The 20,357-nt window shown below is 43.6% G+C and overlaps 1 protein-coding gene across 3 annotated transcripts in view; it reads left to right on the forward strand.

Moving 5' to 3' along the window:
• The first annotated feature begins 276 nt into the window (after positions 1-276).
• AMPH (amphiphysin) overlaps positions 277-20,357 on the forward strand; it is a 181,794-nt gene continuing 161,713 nt past the window's right edge. For all 3 annotated transcript variants that reach the window (XM_089776541.1, XM_006124072.5, XM_006124073.5), the window contains exon 1: positions 277-421. In XM_089776541.1, coding sequence (XP_089632667.1) covers positions 353-421 — 69 coding nt within the window. In that variant the 5' untranslated portion in view covers positions 277-352. The remainder of the gene's footprint in view (positions 422-20,357) is intronic.

Consider the following 20,357-nt stretch of genomic DNA (forward strand, 5'->3'; position numbering starts at 1 on the left):
TTAGCAAAGGTAAATAACAGCCTCCCCCCACTTTTAAATTAACCTCCAGATGCCTAATGCTGGCTTTGCCTGCTGTTTTGCCTTCCAGGATTTTGTACCATTTTCCCTCTCCAGCAAGAGCATCAGGAAGGGAGATTTTAAAGGCAGGGAAAGTGCTTGGAGCTCAGAGCCTGCTCCCTTGCAGCTCTGAGGGGGCTGTGGGATCTCTCGCTGTATCTTTAAGATCCCCTCCTCCACCGTGTCCCTCCAGCCCCTCCCTGCCTCCCCCATCTCCTGCTCTCCTGCGCGCTCTGTCTCCGCCGCTGGGCTCTGCCTGACTCTGCTCCTCGCCAGGCTCCCTGGACCCGCAGCCATGGCCGACATGAAAACAGGCGTCTTCGCCAAAAATGTCCAGAAACGGCTGAACAGGGCTCAGGAGAAGGTCAGCGGAGGGCAGGCGGGAGACCGGGGCGTGGGGCGCCCGGAGGCGGGAGACTGCGGGGGGACAGGTGCGCCCGGAGCGCTGCCACTGACATGGGGAGGATGGAGAGCGCGCGGGGAGGCCGCCTCCCGGGCTGGGTGCGGAGGGGAAGCAGCGGCCGCTGCTGCAGGGGGCCGCGAGGGAGCATCTCGGGCTGGGGGAAGAGGAGGGAGCTGGGAAATGCAGCGAGCTGCAGGGCAGGGCTGCAGAAGCAATGGCACCGGGGGACACGCGCTGCTGCCTCCCCCCCTCCCCTTCTCCCAGCCCTGACAGCTCAAGAACCGCAGGGTTCATTCATGCATAGGGTGGCCATCCTGGTATTAGGGCCTTTGTTTTACACATGCAGCTACCCCCCTCCCCCCCCCCCCCCCGCCCACCGGGCCCAACAGTGTCTCCATCCCCTTTTGGTCACCCTGTATGCCCCGTCGCCCCTGCCGGGCACCAAAGGTCAATCCCTGAGCCCTCGTGTGCTGGTAACCTTCACCTTTTGCTGGGGATGGGAGGCTGGAGCGTGCCTCTCTCTGGGATCACATTGAGGGGAGCAGCTGGAATTGTGCACTTTGCTGGGGGTGGGCTCGAGGGGGAGGGGAATAAAATGTCTCTTTAAACCCTCTCAGGGCAAGAGAGGAAAGTACCAATTTTCGTTCATTTTAAAATAGTTTGCCAAATAGTCATAGGCAAACAAGATCCCTGGACAGTTGCTGAAAATCTAAGGGGCTGCCTTGTCTTGAAAGGTCTGTGTGGCCTGCTTGGGACAATATTGGGTGCCCTTCCACAGAAGGTCAGGAGGGAACCGTAAACCCTAATCAATGTGCACACTACAGTGTTTCCAGGAAAGCAGAAAGTCAGTAATTACAAATATTGTGAATCGCTTTGGTTTTGATGTATACTTGTTCAATTAGCCTTTCTCTGGGGTATAATGACAGAAGGAACATGTAAATGCGTCTTTATTCATTATGGAATGTAAATGAACAATTATCATTTTAATTTGCAATGCCTGTATAACAAACACTTTCAATAACTACCGAGTAACACAGTGTATTCTTGCCTTAAAGACAGGAAAGCTACTGTTGTCAGTTATATAATATAAAACTGTCCCATTTATTCTTCATCTTGACTGAAATACTCTTAGACTATTGTGCAGATCAATCAGCCTTAGGTTTCTCAGAATAAATATTGTGTGACTAAAGTGGATTTATTTTGGTTTACCCTACTGTTCCCTTCCCCTCACACATTGACTATTCCAGGGTTTTATCTGATTGGAAAATTATTGCTTTGGCATGTAGAGAACACACCTGGCGTAGATCCTCACTGCATTTTATCTGCGGTGGCTCCATCAAAGGCAGTAGAGCTACATTGTTTTAGATCAAGCGAGAGTCTGGTCCACGTGTTTTGTAATTAGAGACAAAATATCAAGAGAATTTTAGGCCAAACGGTAGCACTGGAGAATGCAGCACAGTGGCAGGAATACATCCGTTGCCTTGACCTGCTCACAGAAATAAAGGCTGGGCTGTCTCTTCTCCCCACCTCCACAAATGCACACTTCCAGTACTCTAAGAGGATTGTATTTCCTTTAATATCCTCCCAAGCTCCTCTTAAACTAAAGTGCTTCTCCTTACACCTAGTTCATTTGTCAGCTAAGCCTTTCTGTGACAGAGGTAGTTCTAGCTACCTTCTACCTTGCTGGTGTCAGTAATCCACAGTGACCACAGCACAGACTTCTTTAAGGGCTTGTGTCAGATTTTCCATTAGTAATTGCTTGGAGTTGGGTTTCTCATTTTAAAAAAAGTTAGCCATGATGACACTAAAAACTCACAAAGCTGCTCGTATTTCAGTTGTTACATTTTTTTCTGATTAAAGAAAAATCCTTTAAGTTAACAGGGAATTTGCGAGAGTCAGTATTGCAGGATATCCTTATTAAGCCTTATTAATTGAACCCAGTGGCTATAAATGTGCCACATAAATTGTTCCAGCTTTATATTTTTTGCAGCTCTGGAAATATAGATACAGCCTTTGAATTCGAGCAGAAATTTTTTTGTGCATGAATGTATCGATGGAGAAAATGCATGTTGTCATGGTGCAATATAATGATTTTATCAGCATAAGTTAGTGATAGCCATATTCCACATTAGTGACAAAGTCATCCCAGCTGAATGCCAATAAAATCTCTAAGCCACACTATCGTGAATTCTGCATTTGCACACATTTTACATAAGTGCTCTAGGGAGTTTTAAAAAATTATTTTACTGATGCTGTTTTTCATAGCTCTCTACCAATATTTCAGCTGCCTTTGTATCCTGTACTGTATTCAACTCTACAGAGCTGCAAAATGTATCATAGATAGAATATAGAAAGCTCCCACATAAATAATGTCATCATTTTAGGACCTACCATCTGAGGTTGTCACGTGCTAAAAACAGTTCTGTATCCTGTTAGAACTTTCCTCTGTCAAATGACATAATGTTCTTGTATATCTATTTCTGATTGGTCCCCAAATATTCGGCTTTAAACCAGTCACTAGTCTAGTAGTGAATATTGACCATCCTGCAATTTGGCATAATGTTAAAAATAGAGAAGGCAACTGAAATTATTCAGAGGTTTTGATCAGAGTTCCATGAAAAAAATCTATTTCTTGATTCTGTATATTGGATGGATATCACCGTCATGTAGGCTTGATCCAGTAATGAATGAAAGTTAATTATTTTAAGTGCTTTGCTGATACAGGGGCATATAGTGTGTGTGTGTGTGTGTGTGTGTGATGTCAATACTAACATATAGTTTTGCTTTAGAGGAAGTACATGTTATCAATGGGTCTGGTGAGAACATAAAGTTCAAGAGTGCAGCTGAAGTAGATTATGATGTTGCCAGACAGAGATCTGTCTCTGCTGCTCTGTTCAAGGTTTGCATATAGTTTTATTGCTTGAAATACACAAATCTCTCTTATACACATTCTTTATTGTCCCTCACAAAATCTCTTCTCCTACTGTTTTGTCTTCAACATCTACTTATTTTTTCTCTGTCTCCATATATTTCTGCTGACTACTTGTTCTGCCTCAGGCTACAGGGATCTCATCTTAACTGCTATTTCCCACTCTCCAGACTTTTCTCTCCACTACCAGTTAGCTCTAGATTGCCATAATGGTTATATGAGTTAAAATCTTCAACATTTTTTTGCTAATATTTTAAAAGCAGAATTGAGAGTGCTAAAAACTCCACCTGCAGCTTTTTTCTTTTTTTTTTAGTTTTTTTAAATAAAAAAATGGGTTGGAGTTGCAAAAACTAACAAATATTTATACATTATATGTAGGTGTTTCACTGGTGTTTTATCAGGCATTTTAAATGGTTGAAAGTTTTGATTTCATAAGTTCAGTGTGATTGTGTGATTTATTCATTGAACAACACACACACAGACTTTAGTGTGCAATCTGACATAAAGGAGCAATATATTAGAAACAAATGACTTTTGTTTACTCAATTTATTCTTGTGATTTGCTGAAATTCTGGTGAAAGTACAAATATTTTCTGTTTTTGTTTTACTGTGGTAGTACTTGTGTCAAGGACATGAATGTTATAAGGTATTTGGTGCCATATGTCAAATCAGATCCAATAGCCAGACTGTGGAAAATTATCATTTTAATGGTAAATTATATAACTTTCAACTCCCTGTGTATATACATGTGTGAGTATGTGTTATATGTGTGTGTGGATGTATGTGTGCATGTACATGTGTATTAACTAAGTTAAAATTGGTGTGAAAATATTTTGCATTAATATAGCATGTCTTCATATTAAATAAAAGATTGATAAATTACCTATCTATATATAAAGTTTAACAGTAGCTTCCATGTAAATATATATACTACTGTACATGATTTAGCTGTCTCAATTGATTTAAAAAAATGTATCTTATGTAATTTAGTAATTTTTTTGAATGAGACCTGTAAACTAAATATCAACATCCATTTTGTATACGTTTTGTATAATGACTTGTTTCTTCAAGGATACCAAAAAGCTTTACAAACTAATCATTACACCCATTTCTAGAGTGTACTATGGCACGTGTATGACACTGCACTTTAACACGATAAAACACTTTTAAGACAGAGAAAGAGAATGAATTGGTGTCCATTTTTAAATGGTAGGGGTAACATTGGTAGAGGTAGAATGTAACTACCCAAATTTAGGTTTGACCAGGCTAATTCCCAAAGGTGTGATTTGGATTTTTTTAATAACACACACACACACACACACACACACACACACACACACACACACACACACACACACACACACACACACAATTTTGGACTGATCCTCTCTCCTTCAGTCTCTCCCCACCTCACCCCTTCACGCACTAATTTCAGTGCTATCCCTCTGTTTCTTTGCACCTCCCACCAATCTGTCCAATTCAGACCCTCCCTTTTCCTCTTGCCAGGAAATATGACCCATCCACCATCAGATCTTGTCTCTACCGTCCTCACATTGTTTAACCCCAAACCCACTGATGTTCTCCTGAGAGTGGGATCTGATCATTTTTCCCTTCCCCACTCTCTGCCTTATTCCGCTGGACTGACAGGTACTGTGTGGACGAGGGAATCACTAGTGGGAGCAGGGAGGATGAATAAGTCTCTCCTCAGTAGCCTGTGTTGCACCCCGAAGAGGCACTGCAAATGAAACCTTGCTGTGACCGCCTGCTGCTCTGGGACTTGTCAGCTGCGATGGGCAGCAGCTGGGGCAAAGAGAATACTGGGGGGGTGGGCATGCTGGGGGCAAAGAAGATGCTTGTGCTCCTGCTCCCTGAGTGCAAGTGGGGTGGGCTTGCACAGCAAGAGAGTGCCACCGGGTGGGAGCACGGTGAGCTCCTACTCCCCCAGAAGGTCTTGCTGGTGATTAGAAGCAAGTGCTGGAGGGGCAGACAAGCTGCATGTGGGAGAAAAAAGGAAGCGTAAAGGGTGTTCCTGAGCACTCTTCCCTCTGTGGCAATGGTGGCATTCTGTCTGCTTCAGTACCCTGTAGGCAGCAAGCAGAGCAGCTCTGCCATCACCCCTGCTTCCGCTCTCACTGTGAGAGCCATAGCAGAGCCCTTCATGTGCGCTTAGAGCCTCTCTGTGTGTATCTGCTATTGCCTGAGAGTTGTATGTTTCTTTGCATCTTTTCTTCAGGCCATTGGGCACAAGCCGCATGCCCCCTTATCACTTTGATTAATAAGCATTAGACGCAACAGGGACATGTACCTCCAATGCATCACTGTGCAAAATACATGTTAAGGCCCCAGTCTTCCTCTGCAGTGATGGCCATGGGGACATGGCTGTGGATCCCTGATGCTCAGCCCCACAAAGCAGTTAGAGTAGGCCACCTGCTCCTCTAACTTGTGCTGCAGGTGTAAGTAAGCAGAACTTCTGCTATTGGGAGGATCAGACACTGTGAGGCTCATTTCCACTCTGTTCCATCCTTGTTTTACTCCCGGCCTGCCTCCCCTCACATCTGCTTCTGTCAGTTTTACACTGCCAGAGAGTCCTTCCTATGTTGGTTCTGCTGGGTTAAGTAGTTTAACTTGTGCTGCCACAAAGTGTCATGGAGAATCCAGTCCTCAGCATCTGGAGGGCAGGGTTTCTTTTCCCCAGTTGGGCTGCAACATGAATGTTGTATTATAGTGAGTCTTTCCTGGTTTTGAGCACAACATAATTTGTTCCTGTCTCAGAGAATAGCTAGATAGTTGATAGTTTCTGGAGTTAGAAGCCACTGACTCACTAGGAAGGCAATACTACTCTGCCATGTTGCGTCACACGAGTCTGTCTCGACTAGCACGACTGTATGTAGAAAGCATTGGCATATTCTCACTGTCCCGAGATTCCTACTCTTCATTCATTATTCTTTTTCTTCTTTGTATTCGTGCAGCACCTAAACGCCCCATCTAAACTTGGGGCCCATGGGCTAAGCATTTTGTGAGGTCTTTGGGCATAATTCTTACTATGCATTTGCAATCAAAATAGACAAAGCAGATAAGAGGGCAGGTGCAGCAGGGCCACAGAGAGGTAGAGGGACTGGTCCTAGGTTACACACCTTGTCAGTGGCAGAGATAAATTAGAACTAGGTCTTCAGACTCACAGTCCAGTGCCCTACCAGATACCCTTGCTCTACTTTTCAGTATCTTTTGTTTATTTTTTCCTCACTTCCTTCCACTACCTCTTCTCTGGTTACTTGTGTTTTGTAACTTACTCACCTGATGTGACCTTTTGTCTTGTTCTCCCCAACTCATCAGCATCTTCATTAGTATCCATTCCTTATTAATCTTTAGTTCTGAGTCACATTTCACACATACACCCCACCCCTGTGGAGCTATCATCAAACTTCCTTTCCTGTAACTTCAGCAGCTTTTTAACTTGTGCTTTAGAAAGAGCATTAAAAGGTCCAGTGACTCAATCATGCAATCAGGAATTAATACTTTACATGTATAGGGAGAGGGAAGTCTGTGTAAAAGTGATGCTGTCAAAACCAGCTATATTTACCATTGCTTACTACTATACTTCAAAAAGCAGCTCGTATTTTTCAGGTGCTCTACACATATTTCAAATTTCCTTTCCTTTCCTTTCTGAAATTGTGAACTTTCCTAACACTGGGTCTAGATCTGTAAAATTCTGCTTCAGTAAATAAATTATTTTAATAGGGCTGTGACTAATTGCAGTTAATTCATGCAACTAACTCAAAAGATTAATTGCAATTACAAATTACCTGTGATTAATCACAGTTTGAATTGCACTGCCAAACAATAGAATACCAGTTGAAAATTATTACATATTTTGGATGTTTTCCGACATTTTCACTTAACACAGAATACAAAGTGTACAATGCTCACTTTACAGATATTTGAATTGTAAAAATGGCAAAAGAAATAGTATTTTTCCATTTACCTCATAATGCATTGTAGTATGAGCGCTTTATCATGAAAGTGCAATCTGCAAATGTAGATTGTTATATAACTTCACTCATAAACAAAATAATGTGACGCTTTAGAGCCCACAAATCTACTCATTCCTTCTTCTAATTTACCATTCACTCAAAGAAAAAAGTTTGTTTACATTTACAGGAGATAATGCTGCCTGCTTTACAGTGTCACCTGAAATTGAGAACAGGCATTCACATGGCACTTTTCTGGCAGGCACTGCAAGGTATTTACATGCCAGATATGCAAAACATTCATATGCCCATCCATGCTTTGCCCGCCATTCCAGAGGACATGCTTCCATGCTGATGACTCTCATTAAAAATAATTAAATTTGTGAGTTAACTCATTGGAAGATAGTTGTATGGCTCCTGCTCTGTGTTGTAGCCACAGTCTGCCATATATTTCATGTTATGCTATTCTTATATGATATCTCAGCATATGTTGTTCATTTTAAGAACACTTTCACTGCAGATTTGACAAAATGCGAAGAAGGTACCAGTGTGCGATTTCTAAAGATAGCTACAGCACTTGACCCAAAGTTTAAGAATCAGAAGTGCCTTCCAAAATCTGAGGGGAACGAAGAGTGGAACATGCTCCCAAAAGTCTTAAAAGCGGCATCAATAAGGAAACTGAAAACTTAAACTATTAGAAAAGAAAATCAACCTTTTGCTGGTAGCATCTGAGGCTACATCTATACTGAAAGGTTTTTGCGCAAAAACCTGCAGTGTGTCCACACTTCAAGCATGCTTTTGCGCAAGCAAATCAACAGTAAAGTGACAGAACAGAGGGCTTCTTGTGGTATAGGTAAACCTCCTTCTACGAGGCAGAACTCCTTTTTGATCTATAGCTCTTGTGCAAAAAGACATGTGAGGATGCTCCATAGGGGTTTCTTGTGCAAAAAGAGCCTATACAAAAATGCACAGAAATGGCCATCAGAGCTTTCTTGAACAAAAGCGTCTATGCAGTGTGAACGCTCTCTTGTGCAAAAGCGCATCGCAAAAGCAATGCGCTTTGAGGTGTGGACGTGCTTTTGAGCAAGACGTTTTTGCACAAGAATTCTTCTGCAAAAGACTTCTTGCGCAAAAACTGCAGTATAAACGTAGCCTGAGTTAGGTGATGTAAATGAGCATGTGTTGCTTTGTGCTGTTTGAATAGTTATTAAGCAGAATCCATCATCAGCCTAGATGCATGTCCTCTGGAGTTGTGGCTAAAGCATGACAATTTTTAGCGCATTTGGCACATACATATTTTGTGATCCTGGCTAAAACAGTGCCATTCAAATGCCTGTTTCCAGTTCTAGGTGACATTGTAAAAAAGAAGTGGGCAGCATTATTTCCTGCAAATACAAATAATCTCATTTATCTGAGTTGATAAGAAGTATGACTGAGTGGATTTGTAGCCTCTAAAATTTTACATTGTTTCATTTTTGAATGCAGTCATTTTTACATATAAGTCTACATTTGTAAGTTGAACTTCATGATTAAGAGATTGCAGTGCAGTACTTGAATTACGTGAATCGAAAAATACTACAGGCAGTCCCCGAGTTACGCGGATCCGACTTATATCGGACCAGGAAGACGCGGAGCAAAGCCGCAGAGGGCTCGGGCAGCGGGACAGCCCAGGCGCGTCTGGGCTGTTCCGCTGCCGGCTTCCTTGGAGGCTTTGCAAAGTGTGAACGCAGCTGAATCAGGACGCCTGGGGCAGAGCAGCTGGAGTGCTGCTGGGTTGGTCCAGTAGTGCCGAGGAGCGGCGCTACTGGACCAACCCTGCAGCACCCCAGCTGCTCTGCCCCAGGTGTCCCCAAGTCAGCCGCTGCTGAAACTGACCAGGGGCTGACTACAGGAAGCCTGAGGCAGAGTTGCTCTGCCCCAGGCTTCCTGGAATCAGCTGCTGATCAGTTTCAGCAGTGGATGACTTGGGTACACCTGGGGCAGAGCAGCTGGGGTGCTGCCAGTTGGTCCCTGCAGCACCGAGGTGCGGTGCTGCGGGGACCTACCTGGCAGCGCCCCAGGTGCTCTTTCCCAGGCATCCAGATTCAGCTGCTGTTGAAACTGATCAGCGGCTGATTCCAAAAAGCCCAGGGCAGAGCAACTCTGCCTCAGGCTTCCTGTAGTCAGCCACTGGTCAGTTTCAGCAGTGGCTGAATCTGGAAGCCAGTTCCGATTTACATACAAATTCAACTTAAGAAGAAACCTACAGTCCCTATCTTGTACGTATCCTGGGGACTGCCTGTATTTCTTTTGTTTTTTATACTACCAGTATTTGTGAAAAAAAATACTGAGCATTGTACACTTCATATTGTGTTTTAATTGAAAGCAATATGTGTCAAGGCTGTTCCCCACTCTGGCATGATGAATGCAGAAGTGGGATCCTGCAAGAGTACTCCAAAACCTTGCCTCTACAGGCTCTGGTATAAAAACTCCACCCCTTTTTCCCCCCAATACCCAGATTATGGGGAATGGGCTGCCACCATGAAGTGCTTTTGAATCCACAGAGATGAACACTTGAAACCAACCTCAGGGTACCCCCCAAGCTCTTTTTCCCCAAAAGAGCTTGAACAAGAAGAGAGCAAAACAATCTGCAGTCTGTGGTAGCTGACCCCTCAGTTAGGCATGCAGATACACACAGACAAACCTTCCAGGACACAAAGATCAACCAATACCGGTTAATTAAAAAAAAAGAAACAAATTTCCATTATCAAAACAAATCTATAGTTGCAAGCATAATAAAGTGGCTAGATGGGAAGGGCCACCAATTGATATAGATACTCAGGGAAAACTCCTGGGCTAAAACTTAGTTACAAAGAGAAAAAGAAAATTACAATTAACTTTTCCCTACTTACACATTAAGAAGTCTCCCTCCGTCTTGGAAGAAACTGCGCTAAATCTCAAGCACAGAAGAGAGATAGAGATGCAGCCGTGTTAGTCTGGTCTAGCTGAAATACAGGACTATGCAGCACTTTAAAGACTAACAAAATGGTTTATTAGGCGATGAGCTTTCGTGGGCCAGACCCACTTCCTCAGATCAATATGTGGAAGAAAATTGGCATGACCATATATACCAAAGTGATACAATTAAAAAAAAAAAAAGTGAACACATATAAAACTGACTAATCAGATTTAAGAACAGAGGAGGAGTGAGGGGGGAAGGTTAGTGTCTGTGAGGTAATGACATTAGGGGGTGATAATTGAGGAAGCTATCTTGTAATGGGTGAGAAGGCTGGAGGCCCCCTATTTCGAAATAAGTGTCTACACAGCGCTTATTTTGAAATAGCTATTTTGAATTTGGCTTTATGCCTCGTAGAATGAGGTTTACCAAATTCAAAATAAGCATTCTGCTATTTCAAATTTATTTCGAAATAGTGGTATGGCTGTGTAGATGCTAGGAAAGTTATTTCAAAATAAGGGCTGTTATTTTGAAATAATTTTGCTGTTTAGACATACCCTTAGTCACTAGGTGCTGGTCAGCACTCGTGCTTGACAGTATATTTGAAAATGTAGAAAACATCTATAAGATTTAAATAAATGATATCCTATTCTTGTTTAACAGCACAATTAATCATGATTAATTTTTTAATCATGTTATTAATTATGATTAAATGTTTTAATTACTTCACAGCCCTAATTTTTAAAAAATTAAAATGTCGCTAACCAACCAGAACGAACCCTTCCCTAGGCGCAAAGGGAAATGTCTGCTGAGGAAGGAGTACTGCAGAAAGGGTTCTGGGAGTTATAATGAACCACAAGCTAAATATGAGTCAACAGTATACGACAGACATAATAAGTTCTTTCACATTACAGGCAGTCCCCGGGTTACGTACAAGATACGGACTGTAGGTTTGTTCTTAAGTTGAATCTGTATGTAAGTCGGAACTGGCGTCCAGATTCAGCCTCTGCTGAAACGCCAGTTCTGACTTACATACAGATTCAATTTAAGAACCCCAGGCATCCCCAAGTCAGCTGCTGCTGAAACTGATCAGCGGCTGATTCCAGGAAGCCCAGCAGTGGCTGAATCAGGATGCCTGGGGCAGAGCAGCTGGGGTGCTGCCGGGTTGGTCCAGTAGCACCCAGAGCGGCGCTACGGGACCAACTGGCAGCGCCCCAGCTGCTGTACCACAGGCGTCCGGAGCAAAGCCGCGGAGCACGGGGACAGCGGGACAGCCCAGACGCGCCGTGGCTGTCCTGCTGCCCTCGGGCTCCGCGGCTTTACTCTGCTTTGCTCCCCGTCTCCCTGGTCTGTAGACCAGGGGGACGGGGAGCAAAGCCGCGGAACACGCGGGCAGCGGACAGCCCAGACGCGTCTGGGCTGTCCGCTGCCCGCGTGCTCCGCCGCTTTGCTTCCTCTCCCTGGTCTGCTGGAGACCAGGAAGACGGGCCCCGTTCGTAACTGCGGATCCGACATAAGTCGGATCCGCGTAATTCGGGGACTGCCTGTACTCTGTGCTGATAAGGGCGCACTTGGAATATTACGACTAGTTCTGGGCCCCACATTCCAGGAAAGATGTGGACAAATTGGAGAAAGTCCAAAGAAGAGCAACAAAAATGAATGAAGGTCTAGAAAACATAATTTATGGTGAAAGATTGAAAAACTTGTGTTTGATTAGTCTGAAGAATAGAAGACTGAGAGGGAACAAAACAGTTTTCAAGTTTATAAAGCGTTGTTACAAGGAGGAGGGTGACAAATTGTTCTCCTTAACCTCTGAGGATAGAACAAGAAGCAATGGGCTTAAATTGCAGCAAGAGAGATTTAGGTTGAACATTAAGACAAACTTTCTAACTGTCAGGGTAGCTAAGTATTGGAACAAACTATGTAGGGAGTTTCTGGAATCTCTGTCACTGGAGGTTAAGAACAGGCTAGACAAACACCTGTCAGGAATGCCCTAATTATTACTTAGTCCTGTGTTTGATTCAGGGGAATGGACTAGAGGACATGTTAAGTTTCTTTCCAGTACTTCACGTATGATTTTATGTACCTAAGGGCTTGTCTATACTACTGTGTAATGAAAAGCAAGGTGTTATGGTTAAACTTTAAACTTTGTGTGAGAAACAGTGTAGCATAGTTTAAAACCTGGCTTACAATTGTTTAATTTGCCCCTGTAAACCAGGTTTAGAAATACTCAATTATATCTTTGTTTAAAGTGATGCAGCATCTTCTGTGTGTAGATTGGGCCTAACTTTAACCATTTGGGTAATTTCACTGAAGTGAAATCCACTATTAACATGGCATTGTTTTGTTGCCGTAGAAGTGGTGGATAATTAAAAATAAACCAAAGTTTGTGTTTGTAAAAATGCAAGGAAAAGTAGATGGTCCTAAAGAGAGAGAAGAATTGAATTGCTTACACCATGTACAGTGTTTAGATATACATCAGACAGATACTTACAACAGACAGAGAACTGAGGAGTAAGGTCAAAGTTGGTGCAAAGAATGGGAAAACATCAAAGGATCATCAAGTCTGAAAAAAAGATGAAAAAAGGACTTATCTTAAAGAAATTTAACAAGTTATTCCATGGATGGTTAGGGACCTTTGTTTCCAAAGTTGTGGCTCATCTAAATGAAGAAAGAGGGAAGGCTAGGTAATCCTAAAATTTTGTTTTTAGCATGACTTGAGTGTGTCTGGGAGAGCAATATAGCCAGTGTGATTTGAAAACAAGACTGAATAATGGAAGGAATCTGAATTCCAGATATAGCATGTCTGATTATACAGAGAAGGCTGCTGCAACCACAATGAATCCATGGGTACCAGATTTGGTCATCAGAAAAGGATGACATAAGAGGAACAGATTAATTATCTGAGGAAAAGGCAGATCAAAAATCATCAAAATAGAATGGAAAGTGTTGGGTCTTATATCCAGATTTAAGTTATCTGGAAGGAAGTTGGGAACAGCAGCTGTAGTTTCAAGAGAGATAGTGTCACCACTTTGATTTCAAGAATTTAGTTTGTAAATGCCTGAAAGTGTATGCCAAATTGTATACAGTGTAGTTGTACCTATGTTGGTCCCAGGATATTCCATTCACAAGGTAGGTGAGGTAATATCTTTTATTGGATCAGCTGCTGTTGGTGAGACACAAACTTTCAAGTCACACAGAGCCTTATCTACCTTCTCTCTAATCATGCAGAGGGAATTCAGTTGAATACAGCAAAAATACTATATTTCTTCAAGGGCTTGTTCATGAGAATTCCAATCAGGTATAGGCACACTATGTGCATGAGCATCTGAAACTTTCCCCCTAGCAACTTCCATAGGGTTGGCTGTGGAGACTCCTACAGTGGTGCTGCTGTATCAGCGCATATATACCACACCTGACCCTGCCCTCTCTCAGTTCCTTGATGGCATTGGAGCATTCTAACTCTTGCCTTGGCAAGTGTCTAGTCCCTAGCTATAGCTCTTCATTGTCTTTGTTACATGTGGCAGAGTCTTCAGTGTCAGCAGAATCAGTGGGCAAGCATCCAAGAACTGTAGCCCCTCTGGGGCACTAGAGCATGCCTAGCGCCCCAGGCTTTGAATCATGCACAGTTTGTAAGTGTCCTATGCCCAATAGTGACCTGCACAACACGTGCCTTCGCTGTTTGGGGGAAAAACACTGCACTGAGAAGTGCAAAATGTGTAGAAGTTTTAAGCCCCACATCAGAAAGGACCGGGAGTACAGATTCTAGCCGCTCCTTATGGAAGTGGCACTAAAACCCTCTCAGGCCGAGAAATCAGCACCTGGAGCCAGCTTGGTCCAGAGTGCTCTGGCCTCCATGCAAGATAATGCTCCAAGACCGAGCACACTCAAAGATTCCCAGGCTTCCTATCACCAAAGACCACGGCGTTGAGACACAGATCCACCTCACTGGCACGGCGTGGCAGGAGGGAAGACAGGGTAGATCCCTTCATAAGTCTTGGCCAAGACAGGGCCAAATACGTTGCAAGTCTAGTATGAGAGGCTCAGAATGTGCCATCGACTCCAGAACCGACATCGTTGAGTCCAGAACGTGGCCTGTCACCAAGGGACATAAGTCCAGTGCAGGTCCTGAACTCCCCCTTGACGCCCAACACCTATGAGGTGGCCCAAGACCTCATAGAGGCAAACTCAGTAGATATTTCAAGGGCAGGGAAACTGAATCAGTGTCTTAATCCTAATAGTGATTCCAAGTTTGAAGCACACTCGCAGATTACAGTGTGGGAGATTTTAATGACCCTGGTACAGCATGAACAGTGACACTGCAAGTGAAAAATCACTGTTGCACACTGCAGAACTGGGCTGTTTGGTAAGGTTTATCTAGAGTAATAGTGAAGTAGAAAGGCTCATGGTCAGAGGGTGCTATGAGGGCTTTGTTGATGCTATAATTATTGTGATTACTGTGAAAATTTTGAATTTATTGTATGTGGGAAAATATAGGATGAATATTAACCTGGCAAAACACATTTAAGCATTTTAAAAGGGATATTATTCTAGTTTCTTAAATCCCCTTGAAATTTGGGATACCATAAGGATCACAAATATGCATTTTTTGGGGGAACTAATACTCTTACTGTTTAATTTCCTAGGTAACACAAGTGACCAGACTGGCACCTGTTTGCTAATGCCTGTCATTAGTCCTGTCCTGAAAACATTGACTCTGGGGGTCTGATTGTTACCAATGGTAGTCATCTCAGTGAGGTGATGCAGCTTGCTCCTGATAGCAAACACTAAACCCAGAAGGAAGTGTGTGCCAGATGGAGGTCATTGTGTCCATCCTCTCTAACAACTTCTCTCCACCAGTTGAAAAAGGAAACAGTTTTACCCTCCATTATATAAGTATTCTGTTTCTCACAGTCGCTGATTAATGGAAATACCTGATGCAGATTTGACTGCATGTTAATATGTCTTGAAGACGGACATTTTTTTAGATCCACTGCTCTTGAAATCATTCTGTAACTGGAAAGTTGGTCACAAATACAAAAGGCTCCTTATCCCTCTATTGCTCTGCCTGAAATAGTCTATTCTGTGCACTGCTGTAGGCAAGGCATTGTCATCACTAAGCCTCATCCAACCCCCGTCACCCCCAGGGATTGTGAGATGGTACTTGGCTTTTATGAAAAAAAATGTAAATGGAAATGAAACTACATTTTCAGCAGTGGGTCACAATTTCAGATCACAGCTCTCCTTCCTGCTCAATAATATACTTCCCCCACGATGCCTATGTCCATATCTGCAAGAATGTTTAATTCTGGAAGTATCGCATGGCAGTCTCATGTAACCTTAACACAGTCTGAAGTAGTATTGCAAAGTTTGTTACGGTCATATTTTGTTTATGTTCTACATATCTTGTATACCTAAGGCTCACATTTCATAAGTATGGAGGCTCCCACAGCTGCTGCTGATTCTGGATATTCTCAGCACCATTTCTGATGATAATTCTTAAATTTGTTTTGTCAGTAGTGGTTTTGCCAGGCTGGGCATTGCAGAATTGAGTCCTCTTTATATTTTCAATTTACTGTTGCTGTTAGGTGGTTGGAAAGGGTTGCCAGGTGTCCGGTTTTCACAGCATCTGTCCGGTAGAAACATTCAGAAAATACTGGACATGTGCCATGTCCGGTGTATTGTGAATTCCCGGCTGGGCGCCGGAGGGAAGCCTGGTGGGGGTGGGGGAGCGACTAGGAGGCGGAGCACGATTGGCTTTGGGAGCCCTATGGTTGCGCGCAAAAGCTGGGTAGGGCGGGGCGGCCTGGGGCGGGGGCTGGGACCCTCAGCCACCCCCCTAGCCAGCTTTTGCATGGCTCCCAGTGACAATCGCGGCCCGCCTCCCAGCTGGGAGCCTCTGGTTGTGAGCAGAAGCCGGGCGGGGGGAATGGCTCCCAACCCCCGCCCCCCCGGCTTCTGCTGGCAAGTAAAGGGAGTGCCTGCCAGGGGCGCAGCTGGAAGGACTCCGGCTGTGGCCAGTGGCTGCACCCCCCCCTTGCCAGGTCTACTTCCTGCCCCCCCTTCCTCTGTCCCCCCCATCCTCCCCTCCAGCCCCATGGTCCCCAATCCCCCCCAGCTCTGCTTCCCACCCCCTCTTCCTGCTGGCCAGTCCCACGGCCCCCGGACACCCCCCACCAGCTCTGCTTCCCACCCCCCTCCTCCCCTCTAGCCCCCCGGCTTTTCCCCACCACCAGTTCTGCTTCCCACCCCCGTCCTGGCCAGCCCCCTCCCCCCCCACAAGCATGTCTGGTTTTTTAGCAGGGTCTACCTGGCAACCCTATTGGAAATAAAGACTCTAGAGAGGTGCAGTGGTTAAAGCACTAGACTATACCTTTTAACATTTTCACTGTCAAATCTTCCTCTGCCATTTAGCAGTGTAACACATTCAGCAACAGGGGCTCCTCCCCTTTGGCTTAATTTTGGCTATTTGGTTTAGTATGTAGGCACTGAGAGGTGTTGGTGGTCAGACTAGATGAGATATTGGCCAGATGGTCGTCCCTTCTGGCCTTAAACTTGGAGACTGACTGAAATAATGAGTTATCCAAGCCCACATATGGGGAGGCCACATTGCATGCTTAGTGATCTAGGATTTATCCCAATAGGCTGAAGTCCTCCAAGGCTATGTCTACACTTGTGGGTTCTTGCACAAGTATGGCCGTTCTTGCACAAGAATCTGCAGAGCGTCCACACTGTCCGCCCGCTGTTGCGCAAGGAAATTTACAGTACTGTGTGATAAGAGAGGGCTTCTTGCGCAAGAGCTACGCTCTTTTTTAACAGGAGTAAGCCCTCTTGCGCAGGAGCTCTTGCGCAAGTGGGCAGCGTGGACGCTCAGCAGGGATTTCTTGTACAAGAAAGCCCTATGGCTAAAATGGCCACCAGAGCTTTCTTGTGCAAGAGAGCGTCCACACTGACATGGGTGCTCTTGTGCAAAAGCACAGCTCGCACATGGCAGTGTGGACGTTTTCTTGCGCAAGACTTCTTGCACAAGAACCCTTGCACAAAATGTTCTTGTGCTAGAAGTCATGATTATAGACATAGTCCAAAGGTTCTCCCTCTTCAGCCCAACTATGCTGAACACAATAGTACAGCTAGACTGTGCTAACACTCATAGCACCTCTGTGATCTGTTGTTCTGCACTTTGCACATGAGTTTGGGAGTAAGATACAAGGCTACCCAATCTAAATCTTGTAGCAGACCCCTGCCAAAATGTTATCCAGAAGAGATGTTGGGGTGCGGGGAGGGGGAAATGGGGAACAGGGAAACGCATATCAGGCCCATACAGTAGGGCCGCCAGATTCATTGAGCCCCTGGGCAAGGCAAGGGAAAGCCAGCTCTGCACCCCCTGGAAGGGATGGGGCTAGTCTCCTCCATGTAACTATTAGCACTGTTTGGAGTGCACCACGCTTACCCCAGGCAGCCTTCAGTGCTTTAGTGATTTAAATGGTCTGTGGTTCTGGTTGCTGCTTCAGTAGTGACAGCAGCAGCCAGGAGCCCTGGGACCTTTTGAATCACCAGGACCACGGGGCAGTCTATTACTGGTGATATAAATAATAAATTATAATAATAACCAAGAAAGTGGTGGGCACAGATTGTTTTCTGATACCCAAACTGGTGATTCTGTGTGCACCAGCAAGGAACTTAAGAAACCAGCAATTTTAAATCCACAAGTTTCAGGATGAAGAGAACAAAATGCCCTAAATCATATGAAAACAATAAAAAGGAGAGAGGGAAGAGGAATGTACTTTTCACCTGGTGATGTGTGAGGGGTGTACTTGCTGGTTGCCTGAAAGATACTGTGTGCTGAGCTTTGTTTGTTTGCTTGGAGGTCCGTGTGCTGAGCTTGTTTGAAGCTAGCAGTGAGAGATAAAAACGCATAATTTAAAAAGTGGAAGTTAAATCCCAGTGAGGAAAATAGCAGGGAACATAAGCTCTGTCAAATTAAGTGTAAAAATATAATTAGGAAAGCCAAAAAGCATTCTGAAGAAGAGCTAGGCAAAAATTCAGTAAGTAATAGCAATTTTTAAAGTACGTCAGCCACAGGAAGCCTGCTAAACAACTACTGGGGCCGCTGGACGATCAAGATGCTAAAGGAGCACTCAAGGACAATAAGGTCATTGAAGAGAAACTAAATGAATTATTTGCATCTGTCTTCACAGCTGAGGTTGTTAAGGAGATTCCCACACCTGAGTCATTCTTTTTAAGTGACAAAATCATCTTCTGTGCCAAATGTCTGGAAGATAGTTAATGTGATGCCAATTTTTAAAAAGGATGCTAGAGGTGATTCTGGCAATGTTAGACCAGTAAGTCTAACTTCATTACTGAGTGAATTGGTTGAAACCATAAAGTAAAGAACAGACTTATTAGACATAGATGAATATTATTTGTGGGGAGAAAAGTCAACATGGTTCACTCACTAATCATCCCTCACTAATCTATTAGAGCTTCAGGGGGTAGCCAAGTTAGTCTGTATCGGATAAATGTTAAAAACAACAAATGGTCTGGTAGCACTTTAAAGACTAACAAAACATGTAGATGGTATCATGAGCTTTCATGGGCACAGCCAACTTCTTCAGATGACCAGATTCATGATACCATCTACTGTACATATTTTGTTAGTCTTTAAAGTGCTACCAGACTATTCATTGTTTTAAAAGTTTATCCTGTACAGACTAACTCGGCTACTTCCTGAAGCTTTAGATATTAATTGTTGACTTCATGTTTTACTTTTTCAGGTACAGCAAGAACAGTTTTACACCAGGCATGTCATTGTTGACTTTTGTTCAAGAACATTTGAACTATAAAACCCTATTTCTCACCCTAGAGCATATACAGTGACAAGCTTGATCATGCCCCAAACATTGATTCTTTCCCATGGCATAAGTGGGAAAGCTGAAGAATTTGGCTACTGAGTTTATATCTTGTCAGTCTCTAGGCTGACCCCAAGCTCTTCTCTTTGAGGTCCCAGACCAAGTACAATTGCAATCAGTGGAAATCTTCCCATTTACTTCAATAAGCACTCTAGATTAGGACAAATGTGCATATCTTACATCATAAGAATGGCCATACTGGGTCAGATAAAAGATCCATCTAGCTCAGTATCCTGTGTTCCAACCGTGACCAATGCCAGGTGCCCCAGAAAAAATGAACAGAACAGGTAATAATCAAGTGATCCCTCTCTTGTCTCCCATTCCCAGCTTCTGAGAAACAGAAGCTAGGGACACCATTCCTACTCATCCTGGCTAATAGCCATTGATGGACCTATGCTCCTTGAATTTTTATAGTTATTTTTTTGAACCTTGTTAAAATCCCTGTTTTCACAACAGCCTCTGGCAAGGAGTTCTACAGGCTGACTGTGCGTTGTGTGAATAAATATGTCCTTTTGTTTGTTTTAAACCTGCTACATAACAATTTCATTTGGTGACCCCTAATCCTTCGGTTATGGGAACAAGTAAATAACAAGTAAATAATATGTCCCCTGTTTACTTTTTTACTTTTTCCACATCAGTCATGATTTTATAGACCTCTGTCATATTCCCCCTTATTTGCCTCTTTTCTAAGCTGGAAAGTTCCATTCTTATTAACCTCTCCTCATATGGTAGCTCTTCTGAATCCCTAATCATTTTTGCTGCCCTTTTCTGAACTTTGTTCAGTGCCAAAGTAACTTTTTTGAGATTAGGCAACCAAATCTTCACACAGTATTCAAGACGTGGGCATACTATGGATTTATATACAGGCAATATGATATTCTTTGACTTACTCTCTATGCCTTTTCTAATGATTTCTTACACTCTGCTTGCTTTTTTGACTGCTGATACATATTGAGTAGATGTTTTTGGAGATCCAGCCACAAAGACTCCAAAGTCTCTCTCGAGTGGGGATAGTTAATTTAGTCCCCATCATTTTGCACGTATTGTTGGGATTATGTTTTCCAGTGTACATTACTTTGCATTTATCAACATTAAAATTAATTTGCTATTTTGTTGCCCTAGTTCTGTGAGATCCTGTAGGACCCCACTAGTTACC

The sequence above is a fragment of the Pelodiscus sinensis genome, chromosome 2 (genome assembly GCF_052426305.1).
Source record: "Pelodiscus sinensis isolate ZL-2025 chromosome 2, ASM5242630v1, whole genome shotgun sequence".
NCBI lineage: Eukaryota > Metazoa > Chordata > Testudines > Trionychidae > Pelodiscus > Pelodiscus sinensis.